General features: G+C 32.2%; 2 protein-coding genes across 6 annotated transcripts in view; one reads left to right on the top strand and one right to left on the bottom strand.

Annotated features, from left to right (window-relative positions):
- The window catches only part of LOC132699978 (E3 ubiquitin-protein ligase RBBP6), a 69,631-nt gene that overhangs the window by 33,094 nt on the left and 11,803 nt on the right, over positions 1-24,734 (top strand). The gene's annotated exons all lie outside the window — the stretch shown is intronic.
- On the bottom strand, positions 1,606-23,590 carry LOC132699979 (putative odorant receptor 85d). 3 transcript variants are annotated; one of them, XM_060667001.1, is made up of 6 exons: positions 23,514-23,590; positions 13,405-14,123; positions 5,207-5,306; positions 4,986-5,090; positions 4,144-4,299; positions 1,606-1,741 (listed from the first exon to the last, which is right to left on the bottom strand). In XM_060667001.1, the coding sequence occupies exons 1-6, from the start codon at positions 23,520-23,522 to the stop codon at positions 1,682-1,684; spliced, it is 1,149 nt and encodes a 382-aa protein (XP_060522984.1). In that variant the 5' UTR covers positions 23,523-23,590; the 3' UTR covers positions 1,606-1,681. The 3 variants fall into 3 exon arrangements, with proteins under 3 accessions (XP_060522984.1, XP_060522985.1, XP_060522983.1); XM_060667002.1 differs by lacking the exon at positions 4,144-4,299 and having other exon boundaries at positions 1,619-1,741; XM_060667000.1 differs by lacking the exon at positions 1,606-1,741 and having other exon boundaries at positions 4,031-4,299; positions 23,514-23,581.

The following is a 24,734-nucleotide window of genomic DNA, read 5'->3' as shown; positions in this document are numbered from 1 at the left end:
TAAAATGTTAAAAAACACATTCAAAAAATGTTTAATTATAAGATTCTAATAAATATTTATCAGTAGAAGACACAAAAATACAAGAAGAAGAATGTTCTTAATCGATAAAAATGATTATTTTCAAACTTATCTGTAAGATAAATATAGTACGGCCTCTTAATATATACTAACATATTGCAATTTAGATTAAACTCTTAAGAACGATACATATCACCTGATTTTAAAATAAACGCTTCTACTTATTCGAAGATAGCCCGCAGCATCAATGCTTAATCAAATTTAAAACGGTCCATTTACATTTCAAATAAAAATTTCAAACTTTTACAAATATTCGTTACGGTCCATCTCAGGGAAGACCTACTTAATGCAGAATAAACATCTATTGGGATGGGTTTTACCACGGTCCTGCGAAGGTCTGCGGTTAAGGTACTGTAAAATACTCATAACGTCAAAGCAATAAATGCACTATATTTGGTCGTACAATACAACATAATTTTAAGTTTCCTTGCGAAAGTTTTCCTCCGGATGTTTTCATATTATGCTACTGCGTCTTCTAACAGATACCAGGTTAAGTAAGAGTCGAGTCAATATGGGTTGCTAAGATATTTATTTTTTATTGAGAAAAGTGTCAAGCGATCTTCTATACATTTGAAATATTCCATTTTGTCTACGCCTCGTAACGGCATTGTTTGTATAGTGATTGTATTGACAATACAGTTACGGAGAGTGAGGCAACTTATTTTTTTAATCATTTTCGATATCTTGTAGCTACTTTGTCGCTGTTTCTGTTCTAACTGCTCGAACTAATGGAGATGAAATGCAGAATATTTTTGTAAAGTTTTATTACAAAATAATCCAAGAATTTTCGGAAACTACCAATGAAAAATCACAGGAAGGGATTTTGAAATTAATTTAGCAGAAAATTTCGCAAAAATTCAAACATTTTATTCATACTTCGTTATATATTGATATTTTAAATTTTCAGTAATTCCTGAAAAACATACAAATTCCTCAGAGTTATTTTATCTTTATTAATTGTTGAGAAACAAAAATAAAACATTTATAAAGGTACTCAGGGTGGTAAGTGATAATTCTGGCTGACGGCAGCCAGACATTGTAAATGCCACATATACATATACTTTGTAAGTGAAAGGCACATGAACTTATCCTATGTCTCTTTTTGTCGAGATACTCCTCCTACCAGAGTACGAAAGTTTCTAATGCTCCGTGATGATAATAGTTTTGGTAAAATGTGCATTTAAAAATGAGATTTTGTAAATTAGAAAAATATGTAAAGCAAGTAAGTAAAAAAGGTATACCTGTAGCATCATCACGTTGCTGCCTTGTAAAAGCCACTCAGCAAACCTCGTCGGGATTTGAAATTTATATGTTCCTGATAACTCAATTATTAATCGAGTGCTCAAAACTTGCGGACAGAGTAATTATTTGCTCGTTTTAAAAACCGGGGAAGTAACTCGAAATTACCACTTCCAATTATTAAAGTTTCCGGCTCTAATTGGTGTTCGGAGTATATAATTTCAATAAATTGGCGAGTGACCGCGAATGAAGGGTTTGTACACATGGGAAGGCGTCTCACTAAGTGCAAGTTGAATTTACCAAATTTATTTGGTTATTATCGTACAGACAAGAAGAAGATGATGCGCTGGACATTTCTTAACTTTTAATCCTTGGAGTAGAGCCTCTGGAGAACGGCGAAATATGAGTAAGATGTTCTGAGAATCTGAAAAACGAATTTGAAAAATGTCTCGAAATAAGTGCATCGTGATTCATAGTTTAAACTGTCGGATACTCGAGAAAAGTAAGCATAAACTGTAGACGTTTCTTGTTGTTTATAAATAAAAAAAGGAACAAAAGGGATATTTAATAATAACACACTAACCGAAACTAACCAGAGAATCCTTTAAAAAAAAATTCTTGCATTTTTAAAGTAAAAGAAAAACGGATTCTCACGATTTTTAATATACAGTGTGTCCAATATAAGGATGGGATAGCCCGCAAAATGATCCCAAAGTACAAAATCGTTTTTGAGAAATCCTCCAAAATATCAAAAAACTTGGATTTTTATTTTTGTTTCTATAATTCAAAATACGCTTAACAATGTCTTGGGTTTAGTACATTATTAGAACACCTTTTATTATATGATGCTCAGAGGAAAAAAAAGGTTTTTCTTCATTTTTTTCGAAATACACGATGGATAAAATATTTTCATTATTTGAGAGAGCATAAAAATGGTTTTAAATCGTGTATCAGATTCATTTATCATCACTAATAAGGTCACAAAATTATTTTTTTTGTGGTACGCAATGTCGGCTATTTGCAAACGTTTGGAAAGACAACAGTTTTGCCCGTCCGATTGTTGCTATAAACTTGGAAAAAGTAAATATTACAGAGGCTGATTAGGTACATGGCCTTTTAATATATTTCAAAATAGAAAGAAAAAGTTCTTTTTCCAATAAGTTCGACTTTTTAATTTGTTGGATTATGTGCCTTAGCTAGAAACTGGGCAGATGTATTTTTGGAAGACTAGTTGCCATTTTATTGGAGTATGGCTCATTTCAAAAACTAGATACTAAAAAATAAACCATGGAATAAGGAAACTGATAATGTTCTACAGATGCTGTTGACTGTTGTTGACTGTCAAAATTTATGTTTTTCGGAATGGCATCCTATGCCAAAAAATCGAATTTTACTTTTGTGATGCTAAGAAAGCTGATAAATGCATCATGTGGTACATTACTTAAAAGCCCATATACAAATATGTAAATATCGTGGAAAGGGTTGTATACGAGCAGACACAGCTTCACTTAGGTAATAACCAGATTATCCTCGTTACTCAATCTGAATATAAAGCTGCACTATAGTTCTACTACATATAACCGATGATATATTTAGGGCCACACATGAAGGCAAGCTGACACTACTATCCCAAAAACTTTTGATACTCTGAACACCAAATTTTTATTTGAATATTAAATTTTATTGGTTTTTCTGAAAACCCAATTAATCTTTTAGCTTCATACCTACAGCATCGAACTCGAGTACTAACATGTAATGGTGTAACTTTCTTGATTCATAAACCTTAATGAAGGTATACCTACTGCCCTTGATAAAGCAGAATTAGTCGCACCCTTCAAAGAATTAATTGACTAAATGTGAAAAACAGAATATTTCTTCATTCTGCATGCTGTATACAAACATACGAAGTAAAAAATCTCTTAACGTACATAACCTTAATATAGGAATTGCATATAATATTGTTTCAAGTTTAAACCATTTATCAAATAAAAAATTTAAGTTACCTCAAACGTTTTAAGACTAAACTTTTGCAAATACCACTGGATGAATAAATTAACGAAATTTCTAGGTATCTGTGTACTAAATGAAATGTAATATTATTACCTTATATTTGATTCTCACTGGAATACTCTATTATTTTTTTGTGCGATATAAGTTTCAACACTAAGAATGGAAATTATCTCGCCATTTGTTGTTATATGGTTATAATCCAAATTATTATGGTTTATCTTGAAAACCAATGAAAAAATTCTTTTATTTCATTGTTTTCTTGTTATAAAAGTGTTCTAATAATTTACTAATCCGAAGATCATGTTTACAATATTTTGGGCTTTACAAACACAAAAAGGTCGATTTTCTAGACCTTTTTGTATTTTTTCGAATTTCTCATAAACGATTTACATCGTAATTCTTTCTAAAATTTAAAGTTCTTTGAATCTTTCCTAATTTAACCTACTCTGTATCTCCTATGGTTTCTGATTTCTCCATCCTATCCTATCCTTGTGTTGGACCCACTGCATTTTCCAGTTTATAAGTTTTTCTTTTCAGAACTTTGACATTTTGTTTACTCGAATCGAGTACCAGCAGTTTATGTTATATTTGGAAAAGTTTGTGCTACTTTATTTCTTGATAGGTAAGTATGATCTACCATATATTAATAAAGAATCGTAAAATATGGTTCCTAAAAATGATGATACTATCCAAATTTCGTTAAATCGCTGTCTGTGTATTCTATGTTAAGAAGAAACCAATGTAAAAACAATTTAAAAATAAATGTTGCGTAAACTGTCCATGTTTTAATTGTTGTTCGCAAAGTTTTGCCCTTACCGTCATCAGCGTTGCTAAATTGAGTGGGAAAACTCCCGCCGCATGTACGGTCGAAGGTCTCTTAGCCCTCTCCATGATTATAATCAGCATTTTTTGTGATTTTATGTCGATTTCGTTCCAATTGACATGATAACAGGCGTTTGTAATCTCGTCGCTCTGTAAAATTAGAAGCCTTGTTGTCGAATGATATTCTATTTGTATTTTATTCATTTTTGCGGTCGTTATGACTAATATAAAGGCAAGAATTAATGAGTTTCAGTTTTTTTTGTACACATGCATTTTTAAACATTTGTAAGATGATATCGTTTGTTGTCAACATAAAAATTATCTTAAATACCAAGTAATTTTGCAGATTTACTTCAATGTACTTATTTGTTATGATAGTCATTCAATATTTTTAATGTTTGCTTACTGGTAAGAGCTTAATGCTTCTCATCAGGGTGGTTCTTATTTATACACATGTATATTGAAACTTATTGCTGTGATATATTATCGTTAGTTGAAGTCTTCTGACATATTTTATTGCACAAAAGAGTGTCAATTGTGCTGGTACCTTAAAATCCCCTTTAAACTGGTGTCTTTTTGATTATCGACGATGTTTGTAGTTGAAACAAAAAGATTTACCTTCAATTGACAGAAATTAAAATAGCTAATTGGTTATCGTGATATTTATCGGTCAGATTGGCACTCTTTCAATGAAATTGTTTGTTGAATATTGTTGAATAGTTTTAAGTTATTGTTATAGTTAAGAGTTATTTTGTATATTTTGCCGTTTGCAATAAAATGGTTGTTGATAACAAATTTGTTTGATTGCGAAATAAAGAGGCGAAAAGTTTACTAACCTTCTGCATTACCAATTGTCCATACCAGCAGTACATGCCCACTTGACAGGTCATACAAATAAAATAGAAAACCAGTAAGATAAATTGGGCGCTGGTAAAATTGATCTAAAAATTATGAGAAAATATTCAAAGTTCTTGAAAGTATGCTAATTAAAAGTAAGGATAGTTTGAGTCTAAAATTTTTTTGAAACGTAATTTTAAGTTTCGTTGAACCTCCATACCACCATCATTTGAAATCCGGTCAGGCATATTACGATGGCGCTACACAGGAACTGAATGAAAATCCCGTAGGAGAAGGTTGCTTCGATCAAGCCAACAAACCTAAAAAGAAACAAATCTAAGGTCAATTTCAGAAAGGTGTAGGTAAATTATGCCTCAAAGGGAATACATAGTGCCATTGTTTGGTTGAGTCATTAAAGTCATTTAAATTAGAGCCATAAAGTAGCCTTTTCTTCTTCGAAAGGCGCCATCGTAACAATAAGTAATTTATTAATAAAGTTTTGACAAGACAATAAATTAAAACATACTGGGTGTTATATTAACAATGCAAATTATGACATATTTTGGATTTGGATTTGCGACTCATTTTTATCTTTCTAATTTTTCAAGGAAACTTCCACAGGCTACCGTAATACTATTTACAAATCTTCTGGATTCCTCGTCCACATATTAAAACACTAAAATCGCTCATCTTCGATCACCCAAAAACAAAAATTCCGCTTTTATACGCAAGAGTTTACAGCGTTCCATGTATATGCTGCAAAGAATGCATTGGAAAACTATCAACTAGGCTAAAAAATATGAAACAGCCTTAAGCCTACGACAAATAAACTGATCAGCAGTTGCCAGGCAGAATCATCAAATCGTACATATTCGCCAAAATTATAATTCTTGCATGTATTCAATTCTGCTGCCACAGAAAATACTAGAATCCATAGAAATCTCTAAACAATCAAACAATCTTACCTTTCACCTTTAGATCCGCGCCCGAAAACCTTTTCTTTTGCTTAAATCAAGCAGATTTTTAATTTTTTTAAATAATTGTGTTTGTAGTCCCTTTGCATACCTGATGAAATTTAGTCTACAGCTTTGTGAAATTGCGTTCATTTATGTATATATATATATATATATATATATATATATATATATATATATATATATATATATATATATATATATATATATATATATATATATATATATATATATATATATATATATGATGACACTATACTCCGGGATATCATCCGTTCGCTCGTTGAACTCCGACTGGAATCCTGCAAATCCTGCATCCGACTGGAATCCTGCAGACGTTTCGCCAAAATCTCACTTGGCATCTTCAATGCTCGCGCTCCGAAAACACTTCGAACACAGTGTTCCTTGAACATTGAGCATTGAAGATGCCAAGTGAGATTTTGGCGAAACGTCTGCAGGATTCCAGTCGGATGCAGGATTTGCAGGATTCCAGTCGGAGTTCAACGAGCGAACGGATGATATCCCGGAGTATAGTGTCATCATGTATATATATATATATATATATATATATATATATATATATATATATATATATATATATATATATATATATATATATATATATATATATATATGATGACACTATATTCCGGGATATCATCCGTTCGCTCGTTGAACTCCGACTGGAATCTTGCATCCGACTGGAATCCTGGAGACGTTTCGCCAAAATCTCACTTGGCATCTTCAATGCTCGCGCTCCGAAAACACTTCGAACACACGGAGCGCGAGCATTGAAGATGCCAAGTGAGATTTTGGCGAAACGTCTCCAGGATTCCAGTCGGATGCAAGATTCCAGTCGGAGTTCAACGAGCGAACGGATGATATCCCGGAATATAGTGTCATCACATTTTTCCATCCGTGAATCAATACGTGAGAATATATATATATATATATATATATATATATATATATATATATATATATATATATATATATCTGTTTATTCCTAAATGTTGTTCGTTGATTGTGTTTCTGTGTTTTGTACCATTTTATTTTAAATTTTATTTATTAAAATATAAACTATAAAATTGTAGATTTAATAATTGTCTTATAATCTAGCAGTAAACGTGGTACTCCAAAAAATTGATGATTGATAAGCCTTAATATAATTTTTCTGGAAATTTTTAATGCATTCAAAGCTTAGAATTGTGATGATATGACAGCAAGTGTGGATGTTAAATAGTGCTATGAATTTATTTTAATACGTGTTTTTACAGTTTTTGGTAAATATGTTCCGAAAGAAAAACGTGCAAAACAAACTTTTCCTGAGTGGTTTACACAAAAAATAATTTATGATATAAAATCTATTGTTAGAAATTTAAAATTGTCCAAAAGAAATTGCTCACATCAGTGTCTGACTGATCTGATCATTTTAATAGCTAGATTAAGCGCCCGCACAAAAAAAAAATTAACAAATACAATGCGCTATGTCAGTTAATTCCGATTTATTTCTTATTACGTCAGGGGTTTCACAATGGTCAATATTAGGTCCACTTTCGTTTCGATTATTTATAAATAACATCAAACAAAGCACTGAATAGTCAAATATCTTGCTGTATGCGGATGACTTGAAAATAAACAGAAAAATAGAGACTGAAAATGATCGCAGGATGTTGCAAAAAGATGTTAATAATCTCAAAAATGTCAAAAGTCTCAATGTCAAAAAATGTAACAGTAATGTAAAGAGACCACTTTTTAAAAAAATATTAATTGAATAAAATTACTTTTAAATCAGTTACTACAAATGATGACCATGACGTTAAATTTGATACGGAATTAACGTAAGACAGGCATCTATAAATATTCGATTCTTAATTGTAATTGCATAAAAAACCCTAACCCTGTATTATAGCCTCGTACAGTCGAAGCTTGATTGTGGTAGCATAAATTTACCAATGATATCCTGAAAATATAACCTGATACTTATGTCACCACCATAGAACGTGCGGAAGTGTTAACACTGCACAACAGAAGAATCATGACTAAGTTGCTGCTTCTTAAAATCATGACTAATTTAGCTTTCGCTATACTTAATTCGCACACCTAGTTAAAATCCCCAATCTTGCCAATGATTACATCGTATAATCAACCATCAACATCTTATGATGAAATTATTAAAGAAATTAAAATCCAAAATGACTGCCCGAGTGGACAGTATCCCCAGTTTCATTGGATTGCATTGCATTTATTGATGCTTAAAAAAGTAAAATTTCTCCAGAGATGTGGAAAAAACTTAAATCTGTCCGTTTCTGAAGGTAGGCGACGTCTCTTCTATTAAAAACGACAGACTTGTTGCGATCTAGTGCAACTTCGGGAAACTTTATTAAAAATTATTCTTTATAACTTATGTCAGTAATGTCGTACTCGTGCTAATCGTGTCTGTATTACGGTATATCTCAGAAGATTTGTGTCGATGTGGCATACACTGATGACGAGAAAGGAGTTGATCAAATTGTTCACCAAATATAACTGCACAAGTTGCAGAATATTTTACTTTCGTGTTTAGTCATCTTATTAGAATTGTATCTCGACAGCAGGCTGCTCTTTGTGGAATATAGAGACTGTAAGTCTAAAAATTTTGTTGCTGCGTCGGGAGTTCCTCAAGGGTCGAATTTGGGTTCCTTTCTTTTGATTTGCATTGATTTATCTATTGCGGTATACTTCCCACATTTTTTATTTGCGGAATGATTGCAACGGATTACAAAACGCCTTGCTCATGGTGTTCTCTGAACTCTCTGAAACTTAATGTTGCCAAATGCCAAGTCTTTTTATCTAAATAATAGTCCCAAGTTGTTCGACTATTCGCTCAACTGGGCTACTGTGTTAGAGACTAACGAGGTCTGTCCAACATCTCTACTTTTAAACTTTCTTGCACAAGTTCATAAGGGGTAAACTGGAATATTCATCTACAATGTGGTCACCTATCTGCAAAATTCAAACTTCTGGTTTAGAGAGTGAGAATGCTTAAAATATTTTCACTTTCACTACTTCAACCTTTGTGTCTCCAATTGTTTGACGGGGAATCTCTTAAGATTCGACGGACTTATTTATCTGTGGCAACTCGTCAATAATTCCGTCCCTTCTGTAATTTTAAGGGTAGGACCATGAGGGTCACATCACTAATTTATGAAATGTATCAAAACTTTAACAGTTATTGCTAACTTTGTGTGATATTCATGTTGACTCACTGCACCCTGTTGTTGCTAAATGTTAAGAGAGTCTAGGGGAGGTATGTATGTTGAGGGGCCAAAATATAATGGAAAATTATGTTCGTAGTGTTCTTAATTTTTAACAACAGATATCAGACATGAAATAATTTGATATTTTTATTATAATTAGAATAACAAAATGAAATAAAAAATATATGTAAATTATAATTAAGTCGTGTAATTTAAAATTATTACAAACCTAGAAAATTTAAATAGCGACACCGAAATCAATGAGAAACTTGAACTTAAATTTGAAAACATTGATGGATGATACGACGACGTAAAGAATTTTCGAAATTATGATGTTTTGATTGATCATTGAAAGAACTGTTCTCATTTATAAGCGCTAAAAAACGCACAAGTCAATCCTCTTGCCCATTTTCTAAGGTGCATAAAATGGGTCCTCTTCGAGGTATTTTTTGTGGAAATCCCAACGTATTGGAACGAACATTTATACGTTACTTTTTGTTGCAGAAGCAAATAAATTGAAACAGTCTTCCATGTTTTTGAAATGACTACATCTCTTCGAAAATTATTCCCACAGTGGTGAAATGGTAACTATTACCAGATCAATTTTAGGCAACTCAATTCAGAGAGTGGTTTATCTTTTAATCCGCTATCTCATCTCTAAGCTCGTAAAACCGTAATTTTCCCTTTGTTCGGCGATGTGACTTCATAATAATTTTTTAGGTCGTTATATTCGGCTGATATTTCATCCAAAAACGCCTTGAACTGAGGATAGTTAAACTCTCGACATCTAATAAAATTGATGGTTTTTATTACCACATTTATAACATTCTCGAGTCGAATCTACTTAGTTCTAATCTGTGAGATTTTTCGGGCTATTAGGCCGCGGTCCATTGGTTTTGCTACCAAAGCTTTCAGCTGCTACTGCGGCAGGCATCTTCAGTGGAACGTAGATTGTAGTGCGGTGACTATGTCGGTACTGTTGCTGGTTAGTTTTTTAGTTTAGTTTAGTCCAAATCGTACCTGAACGGTCGTTTGAGGGTCCGGGCCCCCCTCCGAATTGTTAGTATACAGTTTTGTTTGCGTTTTTTGCAGGACGTTATGCCATATTTTGTTTACTTGAAACCCCTCTTCACGTTTGTTGAAATTGTTTTTGTGTTTGTGTATTTCAATTGCTTCTCGATGTAGTCTTGCGCGGTAATATTTCTCTGTAGACAGAACTTCGGTGTTGTCGAATTTGATGTTGTGATCGCCATTAGTAAACACGTGTTCTGCCATCGCCGATTTTTCTATTTGTCCCAAGCGACAGGATCTTTTGTGTTCAGTGAGGAGCTTAGATATGGTGCGTTTTGTTGTTCCAATATACACGTGTCCGCATGAACATGGGATTTTTTTGTATTTTTGACGTTCTTCAATTTGGTTAGTTCAATTATTATTTTATGGTAGTACGTATTTGATTTATCCTATTGTAGTAGTATTTTGAAGCCTTGATTAACAGAAAATAATGAAGTTTTTCTGTCGAAATGCTTTTGATATTTTGCATTAGTTTGGTTAGGTTTCATTGGGTTGGATGTCTTTTCGCAATTTTATTTTTATACGGATATTTAGAATTTAATATTAATTTAACTTTCTGTGCAACTGAAACGAATTCGTTTTCATGTTCGGGAAGATAATTGGTTTCAGCTAAATAAAAATTCCCTACAATTCTAAATTAAAAGATATATTATTAGTTGAAAAAAAGAAAAAAAAATCTATGAGTGAGCGCCAAAAATGGGGAAATACCAAATATATCCGAAATTTTCCAGAAGGACATATACGTTTTGCTGAAGGAAAACAATTTAAATCTAAAGATGTTCAGTTTGTCGTAGACTTTTTAGGAAAACATCCAAAACATGCTAAACGCATAAAAGGATTTTGTGAAAGCTTAAAGAGGCCCAAAATAGTGTATTAGTAAGGAAAAAACATTATATATTTTAGTTACCGCAAAATTAACAAAATATCAATGTAATTTTATTCTAGATGTAACTGCAGAAATTGGCCGTGAATGCTTTCCGAGTTATCAGGTTCAAAAAAATAAATAAAAAAAAAATTTAATAGCCTAATAGCTAAATTTGTCAGCCATCTTAGTTGTTTATGAAGCGTCGGAGGTGACAATTTTTTAATGTTGAAATACCCACCAGCGTTTCAAAAATGACTAAAATTTTAAAAATTTTGCAAAAATATTTGAGAAAAGAGCAATTGTTGAAGACTCATTTTTGTTGAACACCCTGTCTAGTTTTTTACTGTTTTATAAAAAAATATATTTTTATAATAAAATTGAAACCTCGTTTCCAAAAAATTCAAGACGAAAAATTTAGATGACATTTAAGGCTTTTGTAAAACATAGTGCGTTTTACATATTTTGTGTATATGTAAAGTAACTTTTTTAATTTAAGGCGTTGCTTTTTGTACCATGTAGCTGTGAAAAAAAGTCATTTCTAGCTTTTCCAGATTAAAAGTTTCAAGTGAAAAACCTCATATCCCTCTGTTCCCATAAGGTCGTTCCACTGTGCGCCGTGCAAAAAAGCTTGGCGATCCCTGTACTATTTAAAGTAGAACAACTGGCCCCTGATTAATCCGGTACCCCCTATAATCCGAAATCGTCTATTACATATTCGCTAATGCACGATTGCACAAGTTACCACTTGTATTGTGCTCGATGCATAGGGTATTTTGATTCTGATTGCTTGCCTAGCGTGTGTTCATTGTTTACTATTTATTCTTGTGTATTACGTATACGTACCTAGCATTTTCTTCAGAAGCGAACGCTCAAAACACTGACAATTAAAGAGAGGTGTGATATTTTAGACCGCCTAAATCGTAATGAATCTTTCAATAGTTTACCAAATGAATACACACTCAAAAAAGCTGAATAGAAGTGGAAGAAGCGTTGTACAAGTGGTTTCTTCGGGAAAGACATAGGCATGGGCCCATTTCGGGATCCATGCTGGCCATGAAAGCTAAATATTTTTATAGGGAAATAGTAAAAATGATGATTTTGTGGCTAGCTGAGGTTGGCCAGAACGTTTTAAAAGTCGTCATGGCAAGAGAGATGCCACCTGCATAGAGATATTTAAATTGAGATTTTTGCAAAAGGTGAAAGATTTAAATCTTAACCCGTCACAGGTGTACAATGCAGACGAATCAAAAAAACTTTGATAAACATTTCCATGCTTCTTAAATTGATTTGTTTGTAAACAATTATTTCCTAATGAGAAGTTATTGCATTTTTTTTTGTAAATTCTTTAGCATTATGATATTAATTTTATAATAAAACGTAATCTTATCATATAAAAAATCATATCATTGGATTGAATTTACCGGATTACAAGGTATTCTTTTGTAAAAAAGAATCGGACTATAGGGGGTCTTAGGCAGTACTCTATAATCCGACAAATTCGATAGTTCGACACTGCTCTGTAAAATGTTTGTCGGACTACCGGAGATCCACTGTATTACCATTAAAAATACATTCAAAATAAATAAGAACTAAAACTTCAGATTTTCACGAAATTATATATATTCACCTGACAACAACATGTCTTTATCATATGTAATAATACAGAACATGAACGATTTAAAACCATTATGTACATAGGAGAACCCAGTGAAAAAGTTTCAAAACATTTGTCAAAATGTGGTTTAAAAATGGTTTTCCGAACTAACAAGACAATAGGAAAATCAGGTGTCTTCAGGTTGAAATGCGGATCATGTCCTAAAATTTATATTGGACAAACAGGTGGATCAATCAAGAAGCGCATTAACGAACATAAAAGTGCGTTTAAAAACAATAGTCTAGATTCTAATTATGCTACACATTTAAACACAGAAAAACCCTTTTTGACGACAATTTTGATATTTTACATACTGCCACAAAAAGTGGAAAATTAAATTTATTGGAAGTCATAGCTTAACGGTCAATTAGATTTAAATACCTGTCCCATTATTAAACTTAAATTCTCACAACAACTATAATTACGGTTTTATTGTCATTTTTCGGTAGCAGGTAGTTTGTAAATTTTATATTTGATAAAGACATGGTGTTGTCGAAATGATTGTCATGTGAATGTATATAATTTCGTGAAAATCTGAACTTTTAGTTCTTATTTATTTTGTTAAATGGATTTTTATCAAGTAAAAGCCATCTCAGTTCAAAAATACATACTTACGTCAAAAGTGTGTTGTAATACACAACGCATTTTCTCAGGGCCACGTCGACGGTAACGTCTTCATTTCGGCGCCTGTTTGAGGCATTTTTGATCCTTTCGCTTAATATAGCAAACAACACCGTAGCCAACGTGGTAAGTTTAACGAAAAGAAGGTCCATGGTGGAGTTAAGCCAAGCGCTAACCCCTACCACACAAACTTGGACTATATACACCGCCACGTAATAATTATCCGGATTGAACGGGTATTCGCCGTAGAAAGGGTAGTTCTTTTTGCCGGGAGTTCTGTCGAATTGCGGAAATATGCCGTACGAGATAACCACGCTAGCGCACAATATTCTGTAAAGGACAGCGGCGGTTTTCGCTTTCTGTATCTCATTTCGAAGCATCCGACTTTCGTGTTTATTAACCCTAGTTAACACGGTATCGGATAAGAGCCCGTCAATTTTCACGGTGTTTTCATTTTTCACTACGAAATTTATCAGTTTGTTGACGAACGCTATCTGAGTTGTGGAGAATAGGAATATTTCCGATATCTTCGTGACGTCGGATATTTGCTTCTTGGCGTAGACGGTTACCGATGCGAATTGGGTGAACGTGATGAAGACTACCGTCGAGCACACCAAGCTCACCAAGAGACCACGCCTGATTTTCGTCGGATAAAATCCGGCTATTCCTAGTAGTATTTTTTCCGTGTCGTAACTTTGGCTTATGTCGAACACCTTTAACAAAAATCACGAACTATACCGGGCAAATACACACCTAATGTGTCAACTCCAGAAGACGGATTGGAAACATATTTGGTATACATTTTTGTGGGTGTTTCAATGTAACCCCTTTCTGTTTTTTTCTTCATTGGAAGATTCAGTTAACCCGAGTTTTTAAGAAAATATTATCTTAATAAATCAATTATTATAAAATTATTTTATTCGATTATGCTTTCGCATTTTTTTACTTTATCTAAAATATTTTTCAATCAAACTTCCGCAGATCACTGTAATACCTTTTACAAGCCTGGGTCCCTTCTGCGCTGTTGTTGATCATTAGAACTTGCTGACTTTTCGCAAATCGTCAGAGCTTATCTAAAACTGGTTCGCATTCTATCGTACCTGTTTATATTGAGCGACAACGAAACCACATTTCCTTGACTTGTATTAAACATATGCAATTTGGTATGTTGATACAGTTAATTTTAGATGGGATATCCTCCATTTTTTTTTTAATTTCTCAGACTGGCTAAACAATTCCAAATAATTTTTGTTTAGGATACTTCATGTCGCTTTTGGAATAAGGCCGTTCAAAAATATTTTATTTTATGAAAAAACGAAGTAGGCCAGAACAAAAAATATTACAAGAGTAATTCAATAAAACATCACAAACAAAATTTGTTGTCGTTTAAAAAAAATGCAGTTATACAGGGTGTTTTCTAATTAGATGCCAATGATTAGGAGGGCGATTTTTGGTAAATTGAACTGAGGTGGCTTTTACTTGATGAAAATCCATTTATCAAAATAAATAAGAACTAAAAGTTCAGATTTTCACGAAATTATATATTTTGACATGATAATTGTTTCGACCACACCGTGTCTTTATCAAATGTAATATAATGTTTTTGAAAAACAATAAAACCAAATGTCTAAAATCCCAAAAATCAAGTGTCTACAGGTTGAAATGCGGATCTTGTCCTAAAATTTATATTGGACAAACAGGTAGGTAGATCCTTCAAGAAACGCATTAACGAACATAAAAGAGCGTTTAGAAACAATAGTCTGGATTCTAATTATGCTACGTACTTAAACGCAGAAAAATCCTCAAAACAGCCACAAAAAATAGAAAATTAAATTTATTGGAAGCAATGGAGATTAACAAAATGAGACATTCAAAAGTATTGCTTAACGATCAATTAGATTTAAATACCTCTCTCCTTTATTGAACTTAAATTCTCACAACAACTTTAATTAAGGTTTTATGGTCATTTTTCGGCATCTATAGTAGCAGGTAGTTTATAAATATTACATTTGATAAAGACACGGTGTTGTCCAAACAATTGTCATGTCAAAATATATAATTTCGTGAAAATCTGAACTTTTGGTAATTATTTATTTTGGCGATTTTTGGGTCCATTTTAAGAAGAAAACCTCAAATGGACATATGTCTTAAACCTCTTTAACTTGTGAGATACAGGGTGGTAAGGTTTTAAAAATTAAAATATATTTTTTAATATCTCTAGTACCATTTTAGATATTTTAATAAAATTTGGCACACATTATGTACTATATATCAAGTGGCGTTGTTTAGTGTACCACATTTTTTTTTAAATACGCCTGTGGCGATCGTACGGAATTTCACATGTCTCTTTTGGCAGACGGGCTACAATTAATAATTAATAATTAACAACCTTTTTAATAAAAAGTAGAACATATAAACTAGATAAGTTGATGAAAGTGAAGGACACACGTTTAAGCTGTTTTCCTGATATTGCCATAAGCCAGACTTTTAAGATGCCCCCATAAAAAAAGTTCAAACTATTGAAAATGTGTGATAATATTCTCTTACTTCAACACTATAGTAAGCAGGCACGCCGTCATGCATGAACCTCATTCTATTCCTAATTAAGTATGGTACTTGTTCTAGCAAAATTGGGAAATTCTCTTCTAAAAACCGTCTATAATTATGGCTTTTTAGCCTCTCTTGTAGCAAAAAAGGGTTCAACAATTCCAGCCCAAATATTTACGGAAAACATGTCATGTTTACATTATACAACCCAAATATGATTTTTGTAGAAATTTCTGATTGAATTTCTGGAAAAGTTAGCTTCATCTGCAAATAGTATTCCTTGGTCAAACAAGGGGTAATGAATTTTGTCCAAAAACCATTGACAAAAAATTATTTCCAATTCCAATATAATTTAAAACTGCTTCTTCAATTTCTGGAATTCTTACAGATCCATGGCTCCCTTTTAAATGATTATTATATGTTGTAGTCCACCTTCTGTGTACATTTGAAAATATTCGCTTATCTAGTATAACTCTCCTAATAGAGCCAGCGCTCCTTTTAACATAAATCAGTGGCGAACCATCAATGTCTGCCAAAATGGACGGGTCAAATTCCGAATGCCCCCCCCCCACCGGTGCGTTTTAAAAGAATTGTGGTACACTTAATAATATTTTTTTAAAACTTTACCACCCTGTATATCAAAAGTTAAGACATATATTCATATGAGGTTTTCTTTTTAAAATTGGCCCAAAAATCTCGCACTTATCATTTTTCACATTTTTAATGTAATGTTTCAATGTACATATATATATATATATATATATATATATATATATATATATATATATATATATATATATATATATATATATATGAATATATGAATGCGTCACTGTCAAATTGAAAAAGAAAGTTGCAAGGAACGTATTAATGAAACACGGTTAAAAATCTTATAAGTATCAAATTCACCAACCCTTAGTATTATGGTAAATTTTTGAGCGGTTGTATTTCAAAAACTATTAGTATTAGACATGGAGTAAAAAAAAGTTGTTTAGAATTGTTACATTAACCATTTGAAAATGCTGCCGTGGGCTGTAGTTTCCTTGTAAATCGGTATACTGTTTGAGAGGGGTAAACAGGTAAAGAAAATGCAGCGGTAATCGCGAACACAAGTGATTATCAGGAAAAATTTCAAGATATTCTTGAAAAGGGATCATACCGTCGACTTACAAAATATCGTACTTCATCTATGCAACGTAATATCAAATCTGCTCTTCTCTGCTAGGACCGTCACCCCTTATGACTCTAAAATTCCTGGTTTCTACTAAACTGACCTATTGTTAACACCATTGGTTCTCCAACATATTGTCTAGCAAAATGTCTGGCTGAATATTAGAACCCTTTACAGGAAAAACTGATGGTTTCGTGGTTAATTCCTTTCTCTTCATTAAACATTCATTGATTTAGAGTCACTCTTCATTAAAACTTACTGAAACTCTCAACATTATTTTCAGACATATTAAAATCCGACAATTTGCAATCAAACGTTCTCATCTTATTTGAATATGCTTGTCTGGAACATATTTTCCATGGTCAAGAATGCCTCCGAGATTATCTTGATCATTTATGCTCTACAGCCTAACGTACGTTTTTTTTTTTAATTAGAAATTAACAATAATTTTCCATTTTTAGATATTCTTATTAATAGAAAATTGAGCCATTCAGTTGACAGAAATTCTACGTACAGAAAAATGATCGGTTATTAACAGTCTTGTTTACAGAACCCAGAAATAAAATACCCTAGAGGTTTACATTGCAGAGATAGAACGAAAAATATAAAATAAGCTAAAAGAACGTGAACACGACATAACAGCGATCACAACTCAGTGGTGATGGATATCAAATTAAATAAAAAGGCGCATTGACATAAGGAAACTCGAGAATCCTAAAGAACGAAGACAAATCAGCCAAAAACTTGAGAATAGGATAAAAGATTTAGAAAGTTCAAAACACACTGAACCAGACGAGTCCTCATGGGAAGATCTGAAGGGTGCGCTAATAACGACCAGAATGAGCAAATAGCAGAATGGCTGATGAAATCATAACACTAATGAATGAACGGAGAGAACAGAATCACAAAAATACAGTTACGTATGCTTATTCGTGCGAAATATAAAAACAGAAGCTCTTTAGAAGAAACACAATCTGTTTCACTTACACAAGGAAATTAAGGAGCTTACAGGCAAGCAGAAAAAAGGTCACAATGGTTTATTAGAAAAATTGAACGACGTACTTATAGGGAAGGAAGAGAAACCAACAATGTAGAAAGAATATACCGAAAATATTTTTAATGATCCGAGACCAGACTTAGCCCCTGATGAAACAACGATGCTGGTCCTGAAATAACTAAAGAATAAGTTAAATACGCAACTAAACTTCAGAAGAACGGAAAAGCGGAAAAACGGATGAATGCTGATGTATTCGCATGCTTTATTGACTACAAAAAAGCTTTTGACTGCGTGCGTGTGTGAAAATCAACCTTCATCGATACACAAAACTTAAAAATCATAACCGAACTCTACTGGCACCAAATAGGAACAGTCTGAATCGAAGGGGTCACATCAGAAGAGGGTATAAATAAGGAGAGGCGTGCAATAGGGATGTGTGTTATCCCCCTTGTTGTTCAACCTCTACTCCGAGGCAGTATTCAGCAAAGCTCCCGAAAACACAAACGCAAGCATCAATTGGAACATTATATTAGCTGGTCTTCTCTCTAATAATTTTCACATTAGATATATTAAGCGGCCTATCACAAAATACGCTTCACCACAACCTGTCAAAGTGAGTCCGAAAGCAACTCCACACTTGTCACTGTGCTCCTTTCTCACGGTTACTGATCACTTATTAAAAGTTCTTAGGAACTTAACTTCGATCCGTCAAAGACAATATTCCGTTTGAGTCGCCAGCGGTTTAGAGCATTACATCCATACGCGTCTAAGAATACGTTGGAAGAAACAGGACGAAAAATAGCAGTCCAATCTTAATAATACTAATATATATTATTATTATAATAAATACTAATATATATTATTATTATAATAAATAATAATTATATTTTACAAAAAGCATCATAAACTTGGTGAAATTAATATACGATTAATACGAATCAGGAACAAAATTATAACACATTAGAATTTAAATTTGGAATTTAAATTTTAGTAGTTTTAATAGCATTGTTCTGTTAAAATGTGTTTAATAGTTACGGTGCTAACTCAATGGTGTAGTATATTAATATTAAAATTTCCAGCGTTTGCCAGACAAATACCGTTTAGAATAAATAGACAAGCAAATTTCAGCAGGTTCAACTGAACAAATAGACCCCGACAAGAATGTTTACGTTGTTTAAATAATATGTTCTTACTATCTTTTTTTGTTGGACAAATATCTTGCTGGCTCTAGGGCGGTTGTCCCATGTTGCCCCCAGCTTGGGTACAGTAATAGAGCAGTAACAGCGACAAATCGAGTTTATATCTTAGCTGCCATAACAAAAAACAGTGCGTAATCATTCCCTTTAGCACCCTGTCTACTTAATTTGACCAGTGGAATTTACCAGTCAGGAATACTCCTGAAAAGTTAGTTAAAGTTTTTAGTTGAGGGGATTTTTGTTGGTGATACACATGCAGACAATAATTGCTTGTATTATATTATGTGTTATATCTTATTTGGCCAAACTGAAATTTTTGCACGTTATGAATTTTTTTTATAAAAAAAATCTGAGAATCTATAGAATTCCCTAAACAACCGAACAATTTCAAACCCGACGCCACCTCAAACGGTACATAAGCAGGTACAGAGTAGACTGCATACCAGTTTCAGTTAAGCTCTGAAGAAGCCAACAGGATGATTGGCGAAACGTCATCAATTTTGTAAGAGAAAGATTTGCAAATAATACAACGAATCAAAATTTCCAATATCGTTACGACTATCTACTAAAACCAACCAAGACTATATACTTTCTAATTCTAATTCGTTAAGTGCAGCCACGTTCTAACGTAAATTAATAAAACAAACTAAATACATCGAACACCTGACGCGCCTCCCGACGTCGAGATGGATTTATATATCCATTTGTCGCAAATCTTGCAAGAAAAGCGTCGTTAATGCGTCTTCTCTATGCACATTTCAGCACTAAATCTGATGCCAAATAAGGATGCTTTTCAAAGTAGGCCACGAGGGTGATTAGTTATAAAGTTGGAGGTGCAAATTAAAAAGTATATATTACAAAATAACATAGGAAAAAAGACCGAAGCTATATCGTACAGTTCAAATATATGTTTAGATGATAGTTTTCCGTATTTCAGTTTCAAATTCAATAGAAAGACAAGATTGGCCGATGAAAGTGATGACAGCGGCGTTACTACATTTATTAGAATAATAAATATAGTACTAATTATTAAGTTAGGCAGATAATTGGGCTATTAATTATTCCAAGATCAGAATCTGCAGCATATAATCAAGCAAATTCGATAAAAATGTTTTAAATAACATCTTGCAATTGTAGAATGCTGTCTATTATCATTTAATAATCACATGTATTTTATAATAAATTATTAAGCATTTGTGACGCCCAATTTACCCATAACCCTCTTCAAGGAATATCCGAATACGATACTTACTCTTTGGGGAATCCCAATAAAAATATCTGCTCCATTTAGTTCCCAGAACGACACGTGTTTTCAAAATTATTTTGGTCAATTGACATATTATATACTTCATTTATAAATTTTCGCATATTCCGTTCTAACGGTTGCTTTTTTACTTAATTTTTTTTTTAAACTAGACCACTTAAATTTTGTATGCATATTATTCATCTATTTTGCTGTAAAAATAAAAGCCTGAAATGGTCTTGCCACAACTTCAATAAATTTCAGTTCTAAAATCATGTACTCTTTGCACTGTTTCATCAACTCCACGTTTGATAACATACTTCATTAGACGTTTCTAAAATCACAAAGTAGATGACGCACGAGTCATAAATTCAAATTCAAAAATTCATTAAATTTTTTAAATTTTTATTGAACCAGATTCAGTGATAACTTAAAACATTAACTAAAAAAGTGTCGACTTTTTTTAATTTGATCAAAGAAAAGAGAATGTATAAGGTAATTTAAAAAAAAATACCAATTTATATATACATTTTACGAATGAACATGCTGATATACAAAATCTGGCATTTGTAATTTTCATGAATCAACTTTGCCAAAGAAAGTCGGAAAGCAACTATAATTTTAAAGGACGGGTGCATTAAGAAACATAACGTGTATTCAAAAAGAGTAGGTCTGAATTGCGTTAGGGTAGGTAAACATTTGAAAGTTTTGGGCATTATATTATACAAATCAACAACATTATAGTGACATTTATTTTTAGTAAGAGACTACGAACATATAGAACAATTTTAATCTAATTCTTTCCCTCTTGTGCGATTAAATCTTAACTATGAGAACTTCCGTTTATGTTTTTTTGTAAACCTGATGTATGTGGTTAAACATTTACGAAGAAAAATAATTCATTTTCTTTTTGGAAATTTGGTTACTTACTAGTCCGTGTTAACAGACTAAACTGTTTTTGATGATGCAACCTGTAAAAAGCTGTGGTCATATTTTTAAAAATAAAACGCCAACTTCTTTAACAGTAATTGCTCAATTATTATTTAAGGACAGAAATTTAATGAAGATTGTTATCATTATAATGTGACAAGTAAAATTAAACTTTGTTTCAGTCGAGATTTCCAAAAAGGAAGATGACAAAATTGTAACAAGAAGTTGCCTGAAACCCCACAAAGTCTAATTATCATTTGCAAAAATTTATGGTTAGTTTGAAATCGTTGAAAAATGTTTTAGAGCAGACTCGAAAACCTAAGTATTCAAATTCTCAAAAAAAAAAGTAGCTACTTTCTGTCCTCCGCATAGGTTAAACCTAGCTGGACCACAAATCACACTTCACATATAACGACGCGGCAAGATCATTTTATGAAAATATTTTCCATAAATCTGTAATGCATTGTTTCCAAGATATTATTTTTTTAATTAATTCAGTTTTTTTCTCACGGCATCGTAGTTCCTAGTAATAAAGGACTAACTAATGAAAAATTAAACAGTGGCGTACAGGCGGATGTACCTTGGAAACAATGCATTTCCAGACCTATTTTTTTTTCATAAAATGATCTGCGGAATCGCCGCTTTCAATATTACTGCTTCTTTCTTAAACACTGTTACCTGGTGACCCTTGCTTCTCCCCCCAAATATGTTTTTTATAATTTCAGAAGACTTGAACAGGACATTTAAAAAAGTTTGTATGAATGGGTGAAAGCAGTGTCAAAAAAAAAATACAGTAAAACGTTTTTGAGTCCTCTCATTTGCCATTGGCCCTTTCGAAATGATATAAGTAGTTTAATTATCAATTCCGCCAAAAAAAATGACAGTTTTTTGGTGGTTTTCGTTTTTTTATTAATTAATTATATATAATTTATTAATTTGACGATTAAATTTTTCTACATCTTTTGTTCGAATTTGGGGTAGTTCAGCTAGAAATTATTTTTTAATGATGTTGTGGGCCCTATCGTTTTTATCACCTTGGTGTGATCGAAAAATTGAAATGTAAATTAAAATTTATTATTATTTTGTCATTTTGTCACATTCGTACAATGTGACCTATATTATTTAAAAAATAATCATTTCTGAAGAAATTCCTCTAAATTTAAAGTAGTATATCATGCAACAAGTTTGATAAACACTTTAGGGACAAGTTTATTTTGGCCCGTCAGGATAAGACCACTAAGTAGTAAATAATTGGGTATTTTATAGTAGAGCGTAGAATACGACAATACGAATACGCAATAGAAAGACCAAACGAGATCATATAAGAAACGAAGATATGCGGCAACAATGTAATATTCAAGATATAGTAAGATGAGTACGAGAGAGAAGAAGAAATTGGAATCAACACGTAACGAGAATGGAAGAGCGCAGATTAGCAAAGATCACAAGAGGTGGAAAAGCCGAAGGGAAAAGATCAAGAAGAAGACCACAAAAAAATGGCAAGATAGCTGGTCATCAGAATCACAAATAAGATTAAATATTACCCAGTAAACACAAGTCATTGGACTTAACGTAGGATTAAGAGGAACAATAAATTCAGTTGAGAAAAAAAAGAAAAAACCCCGATTATACTCTAGATATTTTTCTTTTCAATAAATGTTGAATTATTCTGTAAAATATATCGTTGCCTTTCCACTTATTTGAAATGTTGTTTGGCCTTTTAATCCCAATTTAACGCCTTTCATGTGGCGATATATTACGCACCTACGGATATTTGATACAATAATTCCTAACCCAACACAGAAATATATAAGAAATTCCCCCAGCATCGCGATTCTAGTAGAGTCAAATATGATTTTCCGCTAATTTTCCATTTTTATCAAATTTTGAAGAGAAAAAACGCAAAGTTCCTTCAATTTAATTTTTTTTATATTTATTTATTTTTTATATTTTATATTAATTTATATTTAATTTATATATAATTTATATTTTTTAAAAAATCTTGATGTTCGATATTACCTCTGTCATCTTTATCGCTCTGCTGAAACCACTAAATCACAATGGAAACTATTAGGATTGGGCTTGGCCCGGAAAAGATTGCAACCAAATTAGAAACCTGATTTTCAATTCCCTTTTTAAATACGTCCGCCATTAATTGTCGCGTCGCTTCGGTTGTCCTTTGGAGTGTTTAATTGCGGTCCACAGAAACGAATTAATATTTAAATCAAAAATTAGAGATAATGTCTAGGAGATAATTAGAAGATCGCTTTCACCGGAAAATAATGAAATTTATCTTGTTGCATTTTGTTCTATCGACAAATTTGTTGACTCAACGTCATTTCTTGATACGAATTTCTAGTTAGTTTCTATCGTCGGTAAATAATCGTGCGGCCTAATTTTTCTTCTTTTTTAATTTAATTTTTTAGTTCAAATATATGTATATAGCTTCAAGATTGTTATTACTTGTAAATCCACACAAATTATGAAAAGGTATTTTATTCCAACTATTCCAAAATTTCCAATTAACCAACCAGAACATTTGGAAGAAACTGGTAAAGAATTATGTTGTGTTATATACAATAATAGTTTGAACGTGATAGTATAAAAAAATGATCAAGGCCATAGCTTCGAAAACTGGCTCTTAGTTCAATTTTATTTGAAATATAAGTTAACCTTACTAATATTTTCCTTTTGTAGGCACGTTTTATTTATCAAGCCAAACGTTGAGATTCAAATACTTCTGAGATATTAAACATTAATATTATGTTTTTCAAAAATTTTTCAAAAATGATAATTTACTAAAATTTGCCCTGGGTAAAAAAAATAATTCCTTTGAGACTAAACAAATTTTTCCTCCTATTTCAGATAAAATTTCAAAAACTTGGTAACGGAATTTTTTAAAATTAAATTAAAATTAGCAATTTTCAAACTCTCAGGAAGGAGCGATAACAACAGGCATTCGTGTAATTTAATTAAAATTTCTGCCGAATTTTGTTCTCTTATTTCAGGTAAATTTTCAGACTTGGCAACACAGTAAAAAAACTTTATAAAATTAGTAATGTTTGGTTTTTTTTCTGGTATATTTCTATCCATATATTCTGGGGTTATTTAAAGCGGGTCTAACAAGTTGCGTTGTTAGGTAAGGAAAATCACTACACATCAATAGCATGCCCGACATAAAAATGATTGTGTAGTGGTCCCAGTGAGTAAAAAACCGTCAAGCAACTTAAAGACACTGTA

The sequence above is a fragment of the Cylas formicarius genome, unplaced genomic scaffold, assembly GCF_029955315.1.
Source record: "Cylas formicarius isolate icCylForm1 unplaced genomic scaffold, icCylForm1.1 PGA_scaffold_3__17_contigs__length_32017465, whole genome shotgun sequence".
In the NCBI taxonomy this organism is placed as follows: domain Eukaryota; kingdom Metazoa; phylum Arthropoda; class Insecta; order Coleoptera; family Brentidae; genus Cylas; species Cylas formicarius.
This window is presented reverse-complemented; position numbering and strand designations above follow the sequence as displayed.